Source organism: Rhinatrema bivittatum, chromosome 16 (assembly GCF_901001135.1).
Source record: "Rhinatrema bivittatum chromosome 16, aRhiBiv1.1, whole genome shotgun sequence".
Lineage (NCBI taxonomy): Eukaryota > Metazoa > Chordata > Amphibia > Gymnophiona > Rhinatrematidae > Rhinatrema > Rhinatrema bivittatum.
In genome coordinates, this window is record NC_042630.1 from 40,133,042 (window position 1) to 40,156,305 (window position 23,264).

A 23,264-nucleotide genomic window follows, 5' to 3' on the forward strand; every position below is an offset into this window, starting at 1 on the left:
TGCTGTGTATACTTTATAGAGAATCCTTTGCTTAATAGGCAGCCAGTGGAGGAGTTTTAGTATGGGGGTTATGTGGTCTCTTTTATTCGTATTGGTAAGGATTCTAGCTGCAGAGTTTTGAATCATCTGGAGGGGTTTGATGGATGAGGTTGGTAGGCCAAAAAGGAGTGAGTTGCAATAGTCAATTTTTGTTAGTATAATGGCTTGTAGAACCATCCGAAAATCATTGAAGTGGAGAAGTGGTTTCAATTTTCTCAGGACAAGAAGTTTATAGAAACAGTCTTTAGTGGTGGTGCTTATAAATTTTTTGAAGTTAAGCTGATTATCTATCATGATAATGATAGATAATATCATGGCACATATTGGGAAGAATGGTTTGAAAGATCGAAGATCACAGCGAGATGGTGCTTCTGGTGGCACTGGATTGGCCCAGAAGGCTACAGTATGCAGGTATGCGAAGATTTCTGGTAGAAACTCCCCTTTGTCTTCCGCCACACAGGAACCTGTTGCAGCAGGCACCTGTTCTTCATGAAGATCCACCTCGGTTTTGTCTTACAGTATGGCCCTTGAGAGGGCTCACTTGTCGAAGCATGGATATTCTACTGTGGTGATTGCCACCTTGCTCCAAGCATGTAAATTTTCCACTTCCTTAGCCTATATGCGATTTGGCGAGTGTTTGAATCTTGGTGTGAAGATCGAAATGTTCTTCCTCATTCAGTTAAGATCCTGCTCATCTTGGAAGTTTTGCAGGATGGGTTAAATAAAGGGTTGGCCTTTAATTCCTTGAAGATACAGGTAGTGGCTCTTGCTTGTTTCAGGGGCCAGGTGAATGGTGAATCTTTATTGTCTCATCCTGATGTGGCCCCTTTCTTGAGGGAGTGAAACGTCTTTGTCCTCCCTTATGGTTTCCAGTTCCTTTGTGGAGTCTTAACCTGGTGTTGGATGGCTGGCCATGTGTTTCGACCACTGCATAGACTTTCCTTGCGGTTATTGACCTTGAAGCCGATGTTTCTAGTGGCACTTTGTTCTGCAGTGTCGACTTTCCGAGCTGCAGGCCTTGTCATGCTGGGAGCTATTCCTTCTTGCCTAAAGTTGTCTCATATTTTCAATTGAATCAGTCCATTTCCTTACCGTCCTTGGATAAGGAAAGACATGCAGAGGAATACTGCTTGTTGCGTCCCTTGGATGTCAAGAAATATGTCGTGAGATTTCTGGAGGTTTCAAAATCTTTCCGAAAGACGGATCGCCTGGTCATCCTCATGGTGGAGGAAAACAGGGTGAACCAGCTTCGAGGGCTACAATAGCTCGCTGGATTAAGGAAGTGGTCACAGCTGCGCATGTGGCGGCTAAAAAGCCTTTGCCCACTTAGGTTAGGGCTCATTCCACTAGGGCTCAGGCAGTTTCATAGGTGGGGGTTAGATTGTTGTCTCCCATCGACATTTGCCGAGCTGCTACTTGGTCCTCCTTACACTCCTTTTCCATGTATTATCATCTGGATTTGCAGACCCGGGAGGACTCTGCCTTTGCACATGCGGTTTTGATGGGACCGCAGGCAGTCTCCCGTCCTGTTCAGGAGTAGCTTGGGTACATCCCACTGGTTCTGGATTTATCTGTCTGGATGCTAAGAAATTGGAAATTACTATTTACCTGATAATTTCCTTTTCTTTACGACAGGCAGATGAATCCATCTTCCTGCCGTTGGCTGTCAAATGATTGTGTTATTTTCGTCCTGCAAGGCTATGAGTTTCCAGGGATTACTGGTAAGTGTTAATCCAATCCCTAGACAAGTGTTAATATATTCTTTGTCTGACTCAGTGTTCTTGTTGTTTTAGTACAGTATTGGTTGTCTGTTTTTAATCGTTTTTTGCTAATCTGTCCACAGTTGCTTTTGAAGAGAATACTGGCAGGTTGATGTCACTGCATGGCTATATGTACTGTGACGTCAGTTTGCTGCATCTCCATCTGCTGGTAGAGGTGCTTAACCCACTGGTTCTGGATTCACTGTCCTAAAGAAAAGGAATTTATTGGGTAATTAGTAATTTCTCATTTCCCAGTTCGTTCCAGTAAAGAAGAACACTTCTAAACCCCCTAGCTAACTCGCCTCCCTGTTACCCTATTAGCCGCGACCCTTAAAACCTTGCTTACCCTATTTTTTTTTATTTTACAACTTAGATGCTGTCCATAGCAGACATAAAGTTAAGGGGCAGGGGATCCCGGCACACGCTTGTGCACAGACCTCATGGTTCAGGCCTAGCCCCTTTGTGAAAAACATTTTTGAGTGCGTACTTGTGCAGTTTTTAAAATCCGCACAGTGTGGGCTGAGTCACGCGCATATCTCCCCGCTTTGGCACATATAGGGCTTTTAAAGTCAACCAATTAGCTTGTTTCTTGTCTCTGTTGCTTCCTAATTTGGTTTTATTCCTGGGTATGCTATTTTATTCTTCTAGGTGTGCGAAAGGATAGGTAAACAAGAAAGGAAAATATGCAAACTAGGTTGACCTTGTGATCTTTGCCATAATACTCTTTCTGTGGATCTTGCAAGTATTTTTTTTTTCTTTTTACTTAAAACCAAGAAACCAAATAAGAGGTGGTCTTTTCAGGGTAAGGAGACATAAAATCAGTAGGGATTTTTTTCTTGAATGATCAAATTATGAAACATTTTGCCAGTAGACAATCATGCTTGCAACATTTTGTTATAGGAAATGCATTGGGATTAGAACTGAGACGAGAGAGAAAATTGCTTCTTTTACTTGTATTTGTATTTTTTAATTAATTATTTGCCTTTCCAAATCTGAACCCAAAGCAGGTTTCAAATTAGGTACAGTATGTCTTTCCCTTTGCCAGCGGGTTAAGAATCTAAGGAGGTTATTTTCCAAAGGATTTACACTTAAAACTGGGTTTTACATGTGTAAGTGGACTTTTGAAAATGTTTGTGCTTAATTCCTTTGAAAATTTACTACATAGGGTTTAATTGTCAAAATATTTTACACGTTAATGGACTTTTGAAAATTGATACACACATAAAGTAGTATATATTGTAACTCCTTTGAAAATTACCTCCTTAGTTTTCACCTGAGGCAATTAAGGATAAAATGATGTCTAAGGTCACAAGGGCCATCCGTGGGAGAAGTGGGATTTTCATCTGACTGCATAATTGGGTGCAAATGCACAATTTTTGTTCTCATTTTCTTCTGAATTACCATGCAGAGATATCTGCTAGACAAAAGAAGATTGGACTCAGAATTCCTCTTTTTCAACCTGTTCAGCCATGTTCTTTCTGTGGAGACATTCTAGTACAGAGGTGGTATACAATTTGAGTTTATGATTCTCCTAGGACAAGCACGATGGTAGTCCTCACAAATAGGTGACATCATCGGATGGATCCCGGCATGGAAAAGTTATGTCAAAGTTTCTAGAACTTTGACTAGGCACACAGAGCATGCCCAGCATGATCTATACCGCGCGTCCACATGGAGTCCCTCTTCAGTTTCTTTATTTCTGTGGAACTTTCGCATTGGTGTTTTTGAGTTCGTGTTCTTTTGAGTAAAAAAAAGTATTGGAAACATTTTCACTGATCCTTTTCGGTGGTTCTCATGTTTTTTCTCGGTGCGGGTCCCTCTCCGGTTCCCTTCTTCTCCCTAGTCAGATTTTTTTGCCGGTTTGCAAAGTTTTCTTTCGCTCCATTCCCCTGAGGTGGAAGTACCTTGGTGCCTGCTGGCGGCAGTTGCCCACCGCCTCAGTTGTTGTTTTGTCCCTTTCAGTTCGTCTCGTAGTGGCCTCATCAAGTTTTCGCTGATACCCTCAGTGCCTGAGGACTATGTCTATTACGGACCCACACGAGGTGTGTGTCCTCTGCCTGGGAGCATCGCATGATGTTTGGGGTGCCGCATGTGTGATCTAATGACCTCGAAGGGACGTTGCTTTTACCTCGATAAGATGGAAAATCTCTTAGGGTGAGAAAGTCCGAGACAACGGCATAGGTGGCATCGACGCTGAAGGACCATGGAGCCACACCGATGGACACCGAGCCGTCGATGCTGCTGGTGGATAGGGGCACTGGAGACCGGCCCCTGTGGGTCTCTTCCAGGTCAAGGACATTGGGTTCGTTGTCTTCGACCTCAGCACCGGAGAAAGACCAGGCTGAGCACTGAGGGAAGCTAAGGAAGCATTGGTACTGGTCGCACTCTATGCACGGTGCCAAGCTCAAGTTCGCACTGGCGCTTGCTATGATTCCCCCAAAGCGACCCCGCAGCAAGGAATGCCTATCCTTCATCATTGCTGGAGTCTGTGCCAATCCACCTCGAAGCTCCAAGGCAGATCTGGCCATCCCTTCAGTTTCCCAGTCTGTGTTGGCATCGGGAACTTTTGAGGAGGAGTTAGAGTGCAGAATCCAGCTGATGGTCGATCGGGCGCTGCAGGGCATCGAGCCAGTGGCATCGACGGTGTCAGTGCCTGTGCTCGCCCTGCTGGAACTACTGCTGGAGCATCTCAATGTGCTTATTGGTGTGTTACCGACCCAGCTGGCATCGGTTTCTGGGAAGCCATTGATGCCCAGTGGGGCACAGATGCTCCCCCCGACCAATGCGCGGTGATCATCGCTAGTTACTACCCTTGACAGAAACATGGGGGTGGCCTGCACGGAGCGGCAGTTGATGGAGGAGGACGCCAGACACACGATGCCGGAGATGCTCCAGTTTGTGGATGCTCCTAAAGAGATCGTGGGGGTCCCAGTGCATAAGATCTTTAAGGAGTTGCTGTTGAAGATTTTGGATCCTCCTGTGAACAGAAAGGCGGATGGGGTTTACCTTATCTAACAGGCTGCCAAATTTGAAAAGCATCAACTGGAACACCAATCTCTGGTCGTCAGATCTGCTCTCAAGAAGGCCAAGCGCTCTTGGACCCATGCCTCGGCGCCCCCGTGGCGAGATCACGAAGCATTGGATGCCCTTGGCAGAAAGGTTTTTCAGAGGGCTAAGCTCATTGCCACATTGTCTCCTACAAATTCTATATTTATTTATTTATTTTTTTAACTTTTATATACCGACATTCCTGTATAAAATACAAATCACACCGGTTTACAATAAAAACATAACTTCGCCTGTGAGCATTTCATAGAACAATCAACAAATTATATTAAAAGCATACATTACCTTTGTCAGAAATGTAAATTATAAAGTAGAAATTGTTAACAAGGGAATAAAGATAACAAGGGGAATATTAAAACTAGGGGATGCACGAAGGGGTGCACAAAGGGGAGTTCCCCTTTGTTGCGCCCCTTCGTCGCGCCCCTTCGCACTTCGCGCGGCGCCTTCTAGCTTGGCGCTTTTAACGGATCAGTTCCGTGAGCAATGACATCGGGGGAGGGGCGGGTCCCTCAGACCTTTTATTCTTTTCAAATTCATCATCTCTTCCCAGTTTCAGCACTGTTCTTTTCTTTTTTTTTCAATTTTTTTTGTCTTTTTTACCTCAGATGTGAACAGGTAATTTCCAGATAGTGGCCAGCTCTCCCCCTCAGCAGTGCCTGCTGGCTTGGCGCTTTTAACGCCAATATTCTCACAATTTTTGGACGCAGGTGCAGGAGATGGCCAAGTGGCTGTCTCAACAGCAGCAGGACACCTTTCTGTCGCTGATGCGTCAGGGCCTGGAGTGCAGAAAACATGAGGTGCACTCCACCTACAATGTTTTCGAGTCAGCAGCAAGGGTCTCTACAGCGGGAATCGGCACCCACAGAATGGCATGGCTGTGGGCCTCTCCAGCTGGAGGTACAGGAAAGACTTGCTGACCTGATGTGCACTGGAGAGAACTTCTTCGGAGATAAGATGAGGGATACGGTGGCTCAGTTGCGGGATCACCATGAGACCCTCCAGCAACTGTCCGCCAGCATTTAAGACCTGCCCTTCTCAGCCAGAAGGTCAGTGAGGCATGGGCAGAGGAAATCTTTCTACTGCAAGAGGAAATACTATCCTCCAGCTCCTTGCTTCCATTCCCAGAGGGCGAGCTCGCGTGGCCAACCCAGGCAGCAGTGAGCTCCCAAGCCCCAGCTAGTGCCCCAGCCAAATCCCAGGATGGGGTTTTGACTGGATCATATGTACCTGAGATGCTGGACTCCCCGGTTGGGGGCAGACTACAGTTCTTCAAGAACTGGTGGCCCAGTATAACCTCAGACCAGTGGGTTTTGTTCATAGTCTGTCAAGGGTACTGATTTAACCTATTGGGTATCCTTCCTAATTCTCCTCCATGCCTGTTTTGGGGTCCCATAGTACATCAGGAGGTACTGTTAAGGGAGCTCTCCGCCCTCTTAATTGCCAGAGCGGTCAAGTCTGTCCCACCAGGGCAAAGAGGGCAGGGATTCTACTCCTGGTACTTCCTCATTCCAAAGAGAATAGGGGTACTCCTATCCTAGACCTGAAGGCCTTGAACAAGTTTCTAAAAAAAAAAAAAAAAAAAAAAAGCTCAAGATGGTTTCCCTGGGCACCCTGATTCCCCTCCTGTAAAAAAGGATCTGCTATGCTCTCTCGATTTAAGATATGTACACTCACATTGAGACCTTTCCAGGTCACAGGAAGTATCTCAGATTTGTGGTGGGAAAACAGCAGAGTGTGTTGCTGTTCGAGCTAACATTGGCCCCCAAGTGTCTTTACAAAGTGCCTGGCTGTGGTGGGGGCGCACCTCCACAGGCTGGGAGTGCATATTTTCCCCTATCTGGACGATTGACTGGTCAAGAGCACCTCTTAGGCAGGGGCAGAACGGTCCCTGTGCTTGACCATCTGGGTGTTGGCATCACTAGGATTTATTATCAAGTACCTGAAGTCCCATCTCAGCTCATCACCTTATTTGGACTTCATTGTAGCCCTGACAGACACAGATCAGGCAAAAGCATTTCTGCCACGCTCCAGGGTACTCACTTTGGCGTCCATAGTGGAGGTGATTCAACAGAGCCAGGTATCAGCACGGCACATTTTGAGGCGTTGGGCCACATGGCTGCAACAGTCCATGTTATTCCCTTGGCACGCTTACACATGCGGAGCGCCCAGTGGACCTTGAGATCCCAGTGATGCCAGGCCACCCAGGACCTCCAAGCTTGCATCTACAATACTCTGTCTTTCTGGGACTGCTTGTCCTGGTGGTGGGTTCTCTCGAATTTGGAGCAGGGAATATCCTTCCAAACTACGCCTTACCATGAATGCGTCCAACCTCGGGTGGGGTGCTTATGTAGACAGGCTCCACACCCAGGGCCTATGGTCTGCCCAGGAAGCACAAACTCAAGTCAACTTCCTGGAGCTCCAGACAATCAGGTACACTGTATGGGCTTTCAGAGATAGGTTGTCCAACAAAATTGTTCTAATCCAGACAGAAAACCAAGTAGCCATGTGGTATGTCAACAAGCAGGGAGGCACAGGATCATACCTCCTGTGTCAGGAAGCAGTCCAGATCTGGTTCTGGGCTCTGTCCCACAGGATGGTGCTCTGGGCCATGTATCTGGCTGGAATGGAGAATGTGGGAGCGGACAGACTGTGTCGAGCTTTCAGGCTCCAAGAGTGGTCCTTGGACCAGGGGGTGGCGAATCCAATCTTCTATCTCTGAGGAAACCCAGATGTGGACCTGTTCGCATTCCCCCTGCAACAGGAAGGTGACTCAGTTCTTCTCCCAGTACAGGTCTGATGGCAAACCAGCCGCTGACGCCTTTGCCTGCCATTGGGGCAGGGCCCTTCTGTATGCATATTCTCCGATTTCCTCCAGTAACAAAGACTCTCCTGAAGCTTCAACAGGACCGAAGGACTATGATCTTCATAGCCCCTCATTGGCCGAGACAGATCTGGTTTCTACTCTTTGGGAGTTGTCCTTCCAGAAACCGATCAGTCTTGGGACTTCCCCAGATCTCATCAGCAAGGTCGGGGCAGGCTCCGGCATCCCAACCTCCAGGCCCTGTGGCTCACAGCCTGGATGCTGAGAGGTTGATTCTGCAGCCACTTGATCTTTCTGAGGATGTGACTCGGGTTCTGGTAGCTTCTTGAAAGCCTCGTACTAGAAAGTCCTACAGACTGAAGTGGAGAATGTTTTCCGTGTGGTGTGAGCAAAAGGCCCTAGATATTCTCTCCTGCCCCATACAAAAACTGCTTGATTACCTTCTGCACCTATAGGAGACTGGCCTAAAACCAATTCTTGTTAGAGTTAATCTGAGTGCAGTTGACACATACCACCAAGGTGTAGATGATACGCCCATCTCTGTACAACCTATAGATGTACAGTTCATGCGGGGCCTGCTTCAGTTGAAGCCTCCCCTAAGGCCTCTTGCTATGTCTTGGGACTTCAAAGTGGTGCTAGCTCAGCTGATGAAAGCTCCTTTAGAGCCGCTGTATACCTGTGACCTAAAGTACCTGACCTCGAAGGTCATATTTTGGTGGCGGTCACTTCAGTGCACAGGGTCAGCGAGCTCTAAGCCTTAATGACTTATCCACCTTATATCGAGTTTTATCATGACAGAGTGGTCTTGCATATGCACCCTATATTCCTGCCAAAGATGGTGACGGATTTTGATCTTAACCAGTCAGTCATTTTGCCAACATTCTTTCCCAGGCCCCATTCTCTCCAAGGTGAGCGAGTACTGCAGTTTGGATTGTAAGAGAACCTTATCCTTCTACCTGGACCGGACAGAAGCCTATAGACATTTCACCTAATTTTTCATTTCTTTTGACAGGAATAGATTGGAAGTTGCTGTTGCCAAACAGACACTATCTAATTGGTTAGCATATTGCATCTCCTCCTGTTATGCCCAGGCAGGACTGCATCTTGGGGGTCATGTCAAGGCTTATTCTGTCAGAGCCATGGCAGCATTGGTGGCTCACTTGTGAGCAGTTTCCATGGAGGAGATCTGCAAGTTCTTTCCACACACTCACATCTCACTGCTGTCTGGATAGAGATGGCTGATGTGACAGTAGGTTTTGCCAGTCTATCCTCTGGAACCTGATTGAGATGTAGAACCCAACTCTCCAAACCTAGGGCCTGTTTGGGTTCAGGCTGTCTCCCCCTCTGTTACCATCAACACTGTGGTTGTACCCATTGGCACCTGGTTGGTACTTGTTGGTCCCCTTTTGTGTTGGGAAGTAGCCTGTAGCTAGGGATTCACCCATGTATGAGGACTACCATCCTGCTTGTCCCAGGAGAAAGCAGAATTGCTTACCTGTAACAGGTGTTCTCCTATGACAGCAGGATCTTAGTCCTCACAAAACCTGCCCACTACCCGCAGAGTTGAGTTTCTCCAATTTTTTGTTTTAATTCTTATCGTAATTCTATGTTACGAGACTGAAGAGGGACCCCACGAGGGTGCTTGGTAAAGGGCATGCTGGGTATGCTCAGTGTGCCTAGTCAAAGTTCTAGAGACTTTGACATACGTTTTCCGTGCTGGGCTGCATCTAATGATGTCACCCACGTGTGGTGTCCTAGGAGAACACCTGTTACATGTAAGCAACTCTGCTTTCCATCCTTCTTGATGGGTGAAGGTCTTATCTTCGTCTCTTATTAGGTGACAGACTTTGGGTTATCCAAGATCAGAGATGCTACATCCTCTTCCGGGACAGTCACTGGAGGCACGTGTGCATATATGCCACCAGAAGCTTTAAGTGACGTCCACAGCAAGCCACAAGAACCCTTTGATGTATACAGGTAGGAAACTTCCTTATTTCTTCTTCTGCTGGTCATCTCCAGCCTCTTTTTTAGCTAAGATCATAAGTACAGTTTGATCTTTGAAATGAGGATGGTCTCTTCTTGGATTTTTAATTGAGATTGTGAACCTGTAGAATGAGTGGGGATAGGAGTTTAACATTATGTCTTCTAAACCCAATGAGAACATAACTGTTTAGACTTCAGCGAAACTAGGAGAATTAAACCTCTTTGTCACGTAATGCCAGATTAAATCCTTGATCATTCAAGGGTCCTGATAGGCCTCACCTGTACCCAAGAAAACAAAGAGGTAGGCGATCTATGATAGCCGTAAGGATAAACACAAACAATAGATGCCTGATCTTTTTCCAAATGTTTATTAAGCAGAGACGTGTTCAAAAATCGCCCGACTCAGGCCGAGTTTCGCGGTTCAAAAACCGCTGCCTCAGGGGCTTCAACACTCCACAGTTATGAAAAAATCTCAGTAGTGTATTTCTCATCCGATGTACAGTCAATTACTGTACATCTGTAGCAGCAGAGACAGGGAGTGAAGTGCTGTTTGCAGAAGCATTGCTGACAGTAATTGACTGTACATCGGATGAGAAATACACTACTGAGATTTTTTCATAACTGTGGAGTGTTGAAGCCCCTGAGGCAGCGGTTTTTGAACCGCGAAACTTGGCCTCACCTGTACCCATGCATGAACTTCTATTCATGTAACCTTCCACCTTCCCGTTTACCTTTGGGGGAAGTACCCTGTCCACAATTAATCCCTTGATGTTTTCTGGGGACACTGTGACCCCACTAAAATCCTGAGATCACACAGTTCCTAGAAAGGACACCTACAGAGCACACACCAAAAATAATGAGATAACTTACTCCATAGGTCTTGGACCCAGAGCTAACAAACTAAAAGGTTTTTTATTAACAAGAGGAACAATGAGCATAAAAAGATTCAATATATGAACAACAAGAAGGGAAAAAGTAAAATGGATTAAACAGAAAAACTAACTAGTATACTTAGAATTAATTTGCTTGCAGACTTCATCACTGCAATTATTTATTTATTTATTTATTTCGAGGCTTTTTTATACCGAAGTATAGCGGGATGCCTTCACTCCGGTTTACAGGATAAACAACTTATACATAGTGGTGACCAATTGGTAACTTATACAAATATGAATATAACATCTTATATAACTTAAATAACTTGGTAAACAGGTTGGTGACAAAACAGTCACTGGGGCACTCTAGCAGGGAGCTGAGATAGGGTGGGGGGGGCTAGGGGGAATCAGCTGAGGCGGGCTGGATAGAGGGCTGTGTAGCAAAAATTGAAGAACAAGAGACAAGGGGGAGGGGGGGGTGAATTACCCATTCAGAACTGAAAATACTTCTGGTAAACCCACAGACTGCCTTTCTGGCTAGCTTTATGAAATCAGTTGCGTATCAATGCTGGCTTTCTACAGTTCCTTTGTCAGTATCCTGCTCATGTAGCGTCACACACTCTGTCGCATTGTAATGGATTTCTCTTTCTGTCAACTACACAGCTTGAAAGGTTTAGTCTCGTTTGGACCAAAGCTTCAAAATTAACTTTTTAAATCTTGGCTGGCAGAATGATACATGATCAAGATACCACTGGCATGTTAACTTCAGAGTCTTCATTCATTCATTCATTCATTCATTTATTTATTGTGTTTTGTATACTGTCATTTGGTTTCTCCATCATAACGGTTTACATAAACATGCAAAATATTACAAGAAGAAGCAAAGCTCCCAGGGCAAATAAATAATGAGGACAAAACAAAGATTAATATTTAAAACTCTTACACCACGCTCCTGTTAAAGGAAAAGCAGGGCCTGACTAGGGAGCAGGGCCAGAGGAACCACTAGGCGAGCTAGGCCTGTGCCTAGGTCGCCAAGACTTAGGGGGCGCTGCGGCAGGCAGCAGAATTTTGAAAGGGCAAAAAGTGCTCTTTCAGAATTCTGCCAGCCCCTGACTCGCCTTGCCTCCCCCCAGTGCCACCCGACGCCTCCCCTGGTGGTCCAGCGGAGGGCCCGGGAGCGATCTGCTGCTCCCGGGACCCTCGGCTGCCTCTAAGCAAAATGGCGCCGGTGACCTTTAGCCCCTGCCATGTGACAGGGGCCAACCAATGGCACCGGTAGCGCAACTTTTGAAAAGTTGGATGAAAGATGAAATTATTGAATTTTAAGCATCCCTCTTCTGGAAAATAAAATTTAACAAAGTGAGTAGAGACAAATACTAAAGCAAAAAAAAATTAAAGTATTTAAAATGTTCATCTCAGCAAAATCACAAATTTAAGATACTGATGCCAGGTGGGGTTTGGGTTTTTTTTTTTTTTTTTTTTGGAAGCATAATTTAAGCATGAAATCTAGATTAGTTCCAATCTGAAACAGTTTTGCTTTTTTTTTTTTTTTTAAGCCTTTAGAAAATGTATATTTTTAAATGACGAAGACTGGAATCTTCCCATTTAAAAGGGAAGCTGACTACGGATGTCTTTCTGTTCCATATCTCCCACATGAATAATCATACGACTGATAGTTTAAAGAAAGACACTTGCTTTATTGCCTGAAAGCGTAAAACAAGAGAAGCTGTACTGTGTGGGTGGCTGTCCCTTGGAAGGACAGAACCTGAAGGAAGGGTGTCATTTCGCCTTCTGATAGGAATGTGGTTTTCTTATTTAACAGTTGGGAGCATCACTTTCACTTTTAGTAAAAGTGAAAAATGCTGCAAGTCTGAAAGCAAGGTGCTTCTGTGAGAGTGTAATCTGTATGTGAGACAGGGAGGGTGCTTCTGTATGTGTGTGGTGTATGTGTGAGACAGGGAGGATGCTTCTGTATGTGTGTGGTATATATGTGAGTCAGGGAGGGTGCTTGTGTGTGTCAATGTGTGTGTGTGTGTGTGCAAGAGGGATGGAGAATGTTTTTGGCTTGTGGCTGTGAGAGAGGGCATGTGTGTGATTGAGAGCTTGTGTGTAAGTAAAATAGAGAGAGCATGTGTGTGATTGAAAGCCTGTGTGTAAGTAAGAGAGAGCGAGAGCATTGTGTGATTGAGAGAGACTGGCCAGATAGGTGATGTGTGTATGTATGAGAGAAACTGATCAGGGAGATGACTGGTATGTGTGTGCTTGTGTGTGAGAGAGAGAGAGAGACTGGTTGGGGAGATGATTGGTGTGTGAGAGACAGAAACTGGTCCTGAGGGTGTGACTGGTGTGAGAGAGAGAAGAGACTGGTTGTGGTCCCTAAGGAAGAGGACAGTGAGGACAGCTTCAGCAGCTACTGCTGCTTCTGGTGTGGCCTGCAAGGGAAAGGAGTAGGAGAACTGCTGGAGAGGGTAAGTAAAGGGGGCTTTTTAAGTTCATTTTTCTTGATTGACTACCATTTTAATTATTGGGTAGTATGTGATGTGTCTGCTGTTTGAAATATTTTATTGGTGTTTGGTAAAGCTTTCAAAATTTGCATGAGTCTTTAATTATTGGATATTCTATTCATCAACTGTTTTGAAATTATTTTATTTGTATGATTTTATAATTATGTTTAATGATTTATATATCTTGATTTTATTGATTTGTTTCACGAGGAATGGTGACATTTTTGTTTTTCCATTGTTACACTGTATAGAGTCTGGTGTGATGCGTTTTACAGTCAGTTTTTGTCGGCACATTTCTATTTATACTTTATGTGGCTTTATTCTGTATTTGGTGAGGATTTGTGTTCTGCATGCAAAGACTGAGATGAAGCATTCTTTTAGCATGTGGTTTCTCTGTAGGGATCTGTAGTAGCTTGGCCTGTTCTGTTTTCCTGATAGGAGGTGTATTGATATTTTAGATTCTGGTGTAATATTTGTGGTATTCTTTTCATAGGTGGGGGTTGTTATTCTTTGACTGTTGGCAAATAGTACTGTGTTGATATGGGAGGACCATACTGAAATATATCATAATAGGTATGATGCCGTATGAATTCCAGGATGCAAAGTTTTCTTATTGGCATCACAACAGTGCATGAAATTATCACAATAATGTATATATTAATTTTACCTCAGAATGTCATTTTTCATGTAAAATATGTTATAAATGCATAATTTAAAATTGTGTATGGGGAGGGGGCGCCACACTGTAAGGTTTGCCTAGGTTGCCTAATACCCTTGCACCGACCCTGCTAGGGAGATAGTGCTAAGCAAAATGCACTAATTAACCTGTCTCTTAGATCAAATGTGTAGATATTCCTCATAAATATTCATTGTATCTTGAGAGCCAGACTTATGTGGAGGATTTGAACTTGGATTTTAGAATCACTGGCGTATAGCTTTGAAAATTAGTACAGTACATCCATTGTAAGGCCACAGTGGTAAACATCCAATTTTTAGATGTCTAGCTTGGGGTATTTGTGGTTAGATGCTCAATTTCTTTTAAAAATGTATTAGACATTTAACACATCGATGTTTCTATTTTAGACATCTGAGTTTTATTCCAACCTCTGAAAATTTGGTTCACAAACTTGCTGGATTGAAAGCCAAACCACTTTCCTTATCATTCATTAGACCAGTCCAGATAGATGGGTTTTTCTCCCTTACTAGCAGATGGATACAGAGAACAAAAGATTTACTGTAATAGCCTAAATATAAAAAAACAAAAAATCAAGTATAGTGGACTCCCATAGCCCCCCCGCCAAATTCAGAAAATAATCGTGTTCTAGTGAGGTACTCTCCTTCCGCACCCCATTACTTAAAATCCACGAAAATCTGCAAGTGGGCCTGATTGGCGCCGTTTTGCAAAATGGTGTCGATCTAACCTGGTCCCAGTCTCATGTCCCTGCACCTTTGTGAAGACTTTTTGACTGACATTTTGCCTCTTTTAGACAGTATCATATTTACCATTATACCCTCTTCTTCTTTTGTGTTTAAAAATACCCCCACATTCTCTGATTACATTTTATCCAGATGACTCATTTCCTGCAGATATTTGTCCAGATAAAAAAGAGGTATTGATAGGGCATTGGGGAGCAGGGCTTAACTTCAGCTAGGTAGCACTGATATTCAGATAAAGTTTTCCAGGTGAGGCTAGTCATACCAATCAAATTCAGAATTCAATACAAAATCCTGACTATAATTCATTCTCTTATATATACTGCCTCAACCACCTGATTATGTTCCACACTTTGCATTTATAAATCTGCAAGACATTTAAGATCCCTGTCAAAAAACCTTCTAGATATTCCATCAATTCGTCTAGCTAGACTAGACATTACTAGAAAAAGAGCATTTTTCTTTCCTTTCACAGACCCACTTTTTGTCCTGCTTCCCCATTTCCCCCCCCCCCCCCCCCCTACTTCTCCCTTCCCCTCTCTCCCTAGAATTGTAATACTCTCTGTGGCTTCTTTCTGGCACTTGACACCTTTGAGGTTTATATTAAATATTGTGTTTTTTTATTTTATAAACTTTATTTTAATTGCTAGTTTTTTGTAATTTTATTTTCTCTTTATTTTTCTTACCATTAATTTGTTTTATTTTTTGCTATTGTAAACAGTTTTGACAAAATTATATTTGTAAAACACTTTTAAATAAATAAATAGATAACTTTAGGACAGCCCTCTGGTATTTATCTGGGTAACTTTGACTTTTGGCCTGGAATATTCAGTGGAATGTATATCCATTTATGTTTTGCAGAATTTCCAAGTAAAGTTATCTAGGTACAGTTACTATGGTAACTTTCCCACTTCCTGGCTTATTCAATATGAATCTCTATATTTTTAGATGTATTTCTTCATTCAAATATTCCTATTTCATTTATTATGTCTCTTTGGTTGTGCTTCTTTATGCATGTATCAGGGACACTCTCTCCATGCATGGATTTGGATGAAATTTGATAGGTAAGATTCTTCCTGAGAATTTAGATCTTCTACCATATTTCACAGAAATCTATCTGTGGTGCGCCAGTTTTATATATGTGCAAGAGAGAAGAGTCAAAGAAAAGGCAGCAACTCGGGTGCGGAGGCTGTGAAAGTATTGTTTTCACTGCAGCCAAACCTGCTGGTTGTAACTACTCATAGTTGCTTTTCTGAAGCATATTATCTTTTTATTCTTGCAATGCTAGGTTGGTTGTTCTATTTTAACATGTATAGGTTATGTCTTTAAGTTAATGTGTTGGGCTTATTGAGTTTGCCAAACTTAATGTGTTGAAAAGGGTGTGCATGAGTTCTGGGAGCCAGGACAGAAAGGCGCCGAGCTCCCCAGATTGCATCAATCTATCAGGCTGATTTAGTACGGCGTGCTCAGCCAAGCGCACCGTAGAGCACTCGTTTGGCCGCATGATTTCAATGCGTGTCTATTACCCCTTATACTGTAAGGGCAGGCGTTAACCATAGATGGCACTGGATAAGTGTACAGAAAAGCACTCAGCCCTAGTACATATACCCCTGCAGGAAGTGCAGCTCTTCAGTATTCTCCTCGAAAAGCATTGTGGACATATGTGTGACTGACTAATTTGAATAACTTGTGTAACTTCATAACTTGAATAACTTGATTAACTTTATAAATTGGTTAAATTGATTAACTTGAATTGGTTGAATTGGCTATAGCTGGAGACTGCCAGTGCCCTCAACCAGGAAACGTCGACACTCTGTAGGGTAGGTGCCCTAGATGAAGGAAAGCATGGCTTACCCTTGATGCTCTTGCTCTTGGAGCTGTCTCCCCGAGGCTCTCATGAGTAACGGCAGCCGAGGGTGGGATGCTAAGTCTATCTGTCTACACTAAGGAAAACGAAATTATCAGGTAAGTAATTTCTCCATTTCCTAGCATGTAGCAGATGGACTCAGGACCAATGGGATGTATAAAAGCTACTCCCGAACCGGGTGGGAGGCTGCCTGTGACCCACTTAGTACTGCCTTTGCGAATGCTGTGTCCTCCCGAGCCTGAACATCCAGGTGGTAAAACCTGGAAAAGGTGTGAATGGAGGACCATGTCGCCGCCCTGCAGATCTCGGCGGGTGACAGCATCTTGGTTTCTGCCCAGGACACTGCCTGGGCCCTAGTAGAATGGGCCTTGATTTGTAGAGGCGGCGGCTTGCCTGCTGCTACCTAGGCTGCCTTGATGACTTCCTTGATCCAGCGGGCTATGGTTGCTCGCGAGGCTGCTTCCCCTTGCTTCTTCCCGCTGTGAAGGACGAATAGGTGGTCTGTCTTTCATATGGATTCCGACAACTCCAGATATCTGGCGAGGAGTCTGCCGATATTGAGGTGGCGTAGACTTTTGGCCTCTTCCGAATTCTTATGTTCATCTGGCGATGGAAACGAGATGGTTTGGTTAAGGTGGAAGTAAGACACCACTTTGGGGAGGAATGAGGGAACCGTGCGCAACTGGATGGTTCCAGGGGTGAGCCTGAGGATCGGCTCACGACAGGACAGTGCTTGTAGCTCGGATATACGACGGGCTGAGCAGACTGCCAGAAGGAAGGCTGTTTTCAATGTTAACAGTTGGAGAGACAGGCCTCGAAGGGGTCTGAACGAGGCTCCTGCTAAGAACTCCAGGACCAGGTTGAAGTTCCAAAGAGGTACCGGCCACTTTAGGGGTGGTCGGATGTGTTTGACTCCTTTCAGTCGGAGGCCCCAAAAATAAAAAAGAACAAAAACTTCTTAAAAAAAAATAAATCTGCCCGCTATCAGCGGGTTCGAAAACTGACGCCAGTAAAATTAAGCATTGGTTGTTGGACCCTCTGACAGCCACCGCTTCTGCTAATAAGGAGGTGCTAGGGACGCGCTAGTGTCCCTAGCACCTCCTTATTAGCGCGGGCCCTAATTTAAATACAGAATCGTGCGCCCAGGAGAGGCGCAGGAGAGCGGGCACTCAACACGGAGCGCCGGCTCTCCCGCGGGGTTTTGTTGTTTTTTTTTTAATCAGCCTGTTTGCTTGCTGGTTATTTCTGTGTAAACTGAGACTGATGCTTATTCTTCAGTACCGTAAAATGCTGGGGAGCCAGGGCAGGAAGTTTGTTCACATTGGCCAAGCATAGTTCCCATGTTATCTTGGAGCTATGCAGTCAGCCTTTCTCAATGGTTTTATTACTGTTAAAGAGCTATGCAAAGTTTATGTACAGTAGAAAGGGGAAGCCGTTGCTTCAGTTCATTTTGCTCTTTCAGGAATCTTTAAATAGTTTAGCTTTTAGTTTCAGCTAAGTTATACATACATTTGAAATAGACAACAGAATCAGCAACTAATATATTAAATATGGCTCATAAAATGCATCTGCATGTACTTCTCCAATTTGGTCTTGGATTCTTTGTTATTCCTGCTCGTGATTCATTGCCTGATGGTATTGAACACAGCCTGAGCTCAACTGAACAGTCTATTGGCAGTGTAGAAGTATAAAAAATGATACCAATTAGAAATTCAAACTGACATGACCTGGAAGTTCTCATTTAAAAATTGAGGGCCCAATATTCAAAGATATCCGGTTATCTAAATCAGTGATTCCCAACCTTTTTTGTGTCCTGGCACACCCGGCATAGGGTTCATTTCATCATAGCACACCACCACCTTTATAATCATCTTCTCTTCCCTGTCACCCCACCTCTGGTATCATCACCTTCCCTCTACTCCTTGCTATCACTCTCTTTCCTTTTCCCCACCCCTGGCACCATCACCACCTCCTCTCTTCCTTCAACCCCCTAGGATCATCAGCTTATCCTACCTTCCTTCTTTCCTCTTCCCTACCACCTCATCACTTTCCTTTTCCTCCACACCCTCATAGCATTATCACCTTCTTTTCCTTCCCCCTGACATCATCACTTTCTCTTCACTTGTCTCTCCCCCACACCCTGGCATCATCACCGTCCCTCTCCTTCCACCCATATGGCATCACCACCACCATCTCTTCCCTCTCCCTTCACTTTTCTGGCATCATCAACAGCTTCTCTTCCGTTTCTCCTAACATTACCTTGTTTCCTTCCCTCTCTCCCAACCCCTCTTCCTTCACCCACTGGTATTGTCACTGCTTTTTCTTCTTTCTCCTAGGACAAGCAGTTGTATATGACCCAATAGAACCGGAATCTGTGGAAACGGGTCCAGGACCTCGCAGAGAGCATGCCACAGCAGGGTCTAGAAGCTGGCAAACATGAGGTGAGATCCACCTACAACGTGTTTGAGACAGTGGCCCAGATAGCCGCCGTAGGCATTGGCGCCTGCAGAATTGGCTTGGCTCTGGGCTTCTGACCTTCGTCCCGAAGTACAAGAGAAGCTAGCAGACGTTCCCTGTACAGGGGACAACCTCTTTGGGGATAAGGTCTGGGACATAATGGCTCAATTAAAGGACCACCATGAAATCCTACAGCATCTCTCTGCTGGCGCTTCTGATGCCCCCTTCTTCTGCCAGGAAATTTTCCAGGCCCTGTTCTAAGAAGTCCTTTTACAGGCAGAGGAAATATTATCCTCCTGCTTCTTGAGCTCGCGTACTAGCTCCAGGGGAAGCTTTCATCAGCAGCGAGCACCCAGACCTCGACCAGCGCCCCAGAAAGCCCCGGCTACGGGGTTTTGACTGGCGGCGAGGGAGCATGAGCCAATTGACCATGCCTCTGACACCAGATCTCCCAGTGGGAGGCCGGCTCATTGGCTTTGCCCATCACTGGGAGGGCAACACTTCGGACCGATTGGTCCTTACCATAATCTGTTAGGGGTACCGACTCAATTTCAGATGGCTTCCGAGAGACCTCTCTGCCATGTCCATCATGGGATTCATCTGCCCAGCAGATAATACTTAGGACAGAGCTCTCTGCCCTTCTCACAGCAAGCACAGTAGAGTCCAGTCCTCGCCCTCAGCAGGGCCAAGGGTTCTATTCAAGGTATTTCCTAATTCCCAAGAGGAACGGTGGCTTGCGCCCCACCCTCGACTTCAGGGCGTTGAACAAATTTCTCTTAAGAGAAAAGTTCAAGATGGTCTCTCTGGGCACACTGATATCCCTCCTCAAAAGAGGAGACTGGCTCTACTCCCTCGATCTCAAGGAGGCATACGCTCACATAGCCATCTTCCCCGACCACAGAAAATACCTCCGCTTTGTGGTGGGGAAGACTCGCTACCAGTACAAAGAACTGCCCTTTGGGTTAGCCTCAGTCCCATGCATCTTCACCAAATGCCTAACGGTGGTGGCTGCATATCTCTGGTGTTGTGCGGTGCACGTCTTCCCATACCTGGATGACTGGTTGATCAAGAGCGATTCCCGCACAGGGTGTTAAGTGCTTTAGCCCTGACAGTGCAGACTCTACAATCCTTGGGGTTTGTGATCAACTACGCAAAGTCTCACCTCTGCCAGTCTCACCAGTTGGACTTCATAGGAGCCAGGCTGGACACGGTGCAAGAAAAAGCGTTTTTCCCCCGCGATTGGGCTCTTGCCCTTGCTTCGTTGGCAGCCTTTGTCTGCAGCAGCTGGCATGTGACTGCCCACCTTCTGCTCTGTTTGTTGGACCACATGGCGGCATCTGTCCACGTTACCCCTCTCACCTGCTTATGCATGCTGAGGGCACAATGGATCTTGTGTTCGCAATGGCAACAGGCCTCCCAGGACCTCGAGGCCTGTCCCTCAATCACGGAACCTCTGAGGGTATTTCTGTCCTGGTGGGAAAACCTCTCTAATTGGAGCGGGGCATTTCCTTCCAGGTGGTCCTTCCTCAAGTGGTCCTCACCACCGCCTCCCCTCAGGGCTGGGGAGCCCATATGAACAGCTTCCACAAGCAGGGTCTCTGGACCGCCCACAAAGCCAGCTATCAAATAAACATTTTAGAGCTTCAGGCAATCCATTAAGCCCTCTGGACTTTCCGGGACCAATTGTTGCACAAGGATGTCCTGATCCAAATGGGCAACCAGGTTGCCATGTGGTATATCAACAAACAGGGAGGCACAGGATTGTCCCTTCTCTATCACGAGGTGGTACAGGGGTGGGCCTGGGCCCTGTCTCAGGGAATTGTGTTGCATACAGTGTACCTGCCTGGGACTCTGAATGTACTGGCGGACCAGCTGATCTTCTTTTTTCAGCCACATGAATGGTCCCTCAATCTGGAGTTGGCGGCCAGACTTTTTCATCGGTGGGGTACCCCAGATGTGGACCTCTTCTTCTCCCCATACAATTACAAGATGAGCTCTTGTTGCCGGGGAGTGGACTTCTGGCCTGCGACACTTTCTCCCTTCACTGGGGGAGGGGTCTGTTGTAAGCGTATCCTCCTCTCCTGCTCCTCTTGAAGACCCTGCTGAAGCTTCAACAGGACAGAGGGACCACGATCCTTGTGGTACCTTTTAGGCCCCGTCAGGTCTGGTTCCCGGATCTGTCGATCAGGGACCACGCCCGATCTGATAACTCAGAACCAGGGTACCCTGCGCCATCTTAACCTCCGGGCATTGGCCCTGATGGCGTGGATGTTGAGCGCTTAGTTCTTCAGCCCCTGGCCCTCTCAGACAATGTCTCCCGGGTGCTGATGGCATCTAGACAGCCTTCCACCAGGAAGTCCTACAGTTTGAAATGGAGAAAACTCCACCTTGTGTGCGGAGCATGACTTGGATCCATTCATCTGCCCCCTTCCCAGGCTGTTGGACTACTTGTGGCACCTTTCCGAGTCTGGGCTTCAAACCAGCTCAGTCAGGGTTTATCTTCGTGCTGTTAGTACGTACCATCGAGGCGTCGCTGCCACACCCATATCAGTGCAGCCTTTAGTAGGTCGCTTTATTAAGGACCTACTCCAGTTGAAGCCCCCTCTTTGGCCTCCTGTTGCGTCCTGGGACCTTAACATTGTCCTGGCGTGGCTCATGCGTCTTCCCTTCAAGCCATTGTGTACCTGCAACCTGAAGTTCCTCACCTGGAAAGTTATATTCCTAGTGGCAATCACTTCGGCTCATAGAGTCAGTGAGCTTCAGGCCTTGGTTACGTACCCACCATGCGCAAGGTTCTTTCATGATCGTGTGGCCTTGCATACACACCCTAAGTTCCTGCCTAAGGTAGTGACTGATTTCCACATCAATCAGCCCATTGTTTTACCCACCTTCTGTCCTAGGCCTCATTCCCATCCAGAGGAACGGGCTCTTCAAACTTTGGTCTGCAAGAGGGCTTTGGCTTTCTATTTAGATTGCACAGACGGCCACAGACAGTCTACTCAGCTCTTTGTGTCCTTTGACACCAATAGGCTGGGGGTGGCAGTGGATAAACAGACTTTATCCAACTGGCTGGCGGATTGCATCGCCTTCTGCTATGAGCAAGCGGGCCTTCAGCAGACAGGCCGCATCAAAGCTCACTCTGTGCGGGCCATGGTGACATTGGTGGCTTATCTGTAAGCAGTCCCCGTCGTTGAAATTTGCCGTGCTGCAACGTGGAGTTCTCTTCACACTTTTGCGGCTCACTACTGCTTAGACAAAGATGGACATCAGGACAGTGCCTTTGGCCAGTCCGTCCTGCGCAATCTTTTCCAGACCTGCACCTAACTCTTCCTGCCTAGTACCCCTGCTTGGAGCCAGGCAGTCCCCTGCTGACCAACAGAGCTGCAGTTATTGTTGTGCTCGTTGGCACCTTGTTCGGCACTTGTTGGTCTCATCTGTAAATGGTGACAGCCTGGAACTTGGTATTCACCCACGTGTGAGGACTGCCATCCTGCTTGTCCTAGGAGAAAAGAGCAGTTGCTTACCTGTAACAGGTGTTCTTCTAGGACAGCAGGATTTTAGTCCTCAGGAATCTTGCCCACCACCCCGGTTTGTTTTAATTTTTTTTATTGTTTTTTCTCTGTTACGAGACTGAAGCGGAACTTCGCCTGAACATGCGGATAGTGGCGTCCTGGTCAAAGCTTCTAGAAACTTTGACAAAAGTTTTCTGTGCCAGGCTCCATCGGATGATGTCACCCCAATGTGAGGACTAACATCCTGCTGTCCTAGGAGAACACCTGTTACAGATAAACAACTGCGCTTACTGTGTGCAGTTCTGGTCACCGCATCTCAAAAAAGATATAGCTGCATTGGAGAAAGTGCAGAGAAGGGTGACCAAAATAAGGGGCATGAAATGGCTTCCCTATGAGGAAAGGCTAAAGAAGTTAGGGCTGTTCAGTTTGGAGAAGAGACAACTGAGGGGGGATATGATAGAAGTCTGCAAAATTATGAAAGGACTTGAACAAGTTAATGTAAATCGGTTATTTACACTCTCAGATAATAGAAGGATTAGGGGCTCCATGAAATTAGCAATAGCTCATTTAAAACTAATCGAAGAAAATTCTTTTTCACTCAACGCATAGTTAAGCTCTGGAATTCATTGCCAGAGGATGTGGCTACGGCAGTTAGTGTAACTGGGTTTTAAAAAAAGGTTTGGATAAGTTCCCAGAGAATAAATCCATAAACTACTATGACTGAAATTAATAAGCAATAGTAGCTTGTGATCTATCTAATGTTTGGGTTCTTGCCAGGTACTTGTGACTTGGATTGGTCCCTGTTGGAAACAGGATACTGGGCTTGATGGACCCTTGGTGTGACCTAGTATCCATATCTTATGTTCTTATGAAATGATGAGAGCTTTTGAAATGTTATGTTTATGTTGTATTTTATTATGAATGTAGTATTATTATTTGCTTAGAA

The 23,264-nt window shown here is 45.6% G+C and overlaps 1 protein-coding gene across 1 annotated transcript in view; it reads left to right on the forward strand.

Annotated features, from left to right (window-relative positions):
- LOC115078264 (receptor-interacting serine/threonine-protein kinase 3-like) overlaps window positions 1-23,264 on the forward strand; it is a 64,972-nt gene that overhangs the window by 19,784 nt on the left and 21,924 nt on the right. The window contains exon 3 of the mRNA XM_029581073.1: window positions 9,524-9,663. Coding sequence (XP_029436933.1) covers window positions 9,524-9,663 — 140 coding nt within the window. The remainder of the gene's footprint in view (window positions 1-9,523; window positions 9,664-23,264) is intronic.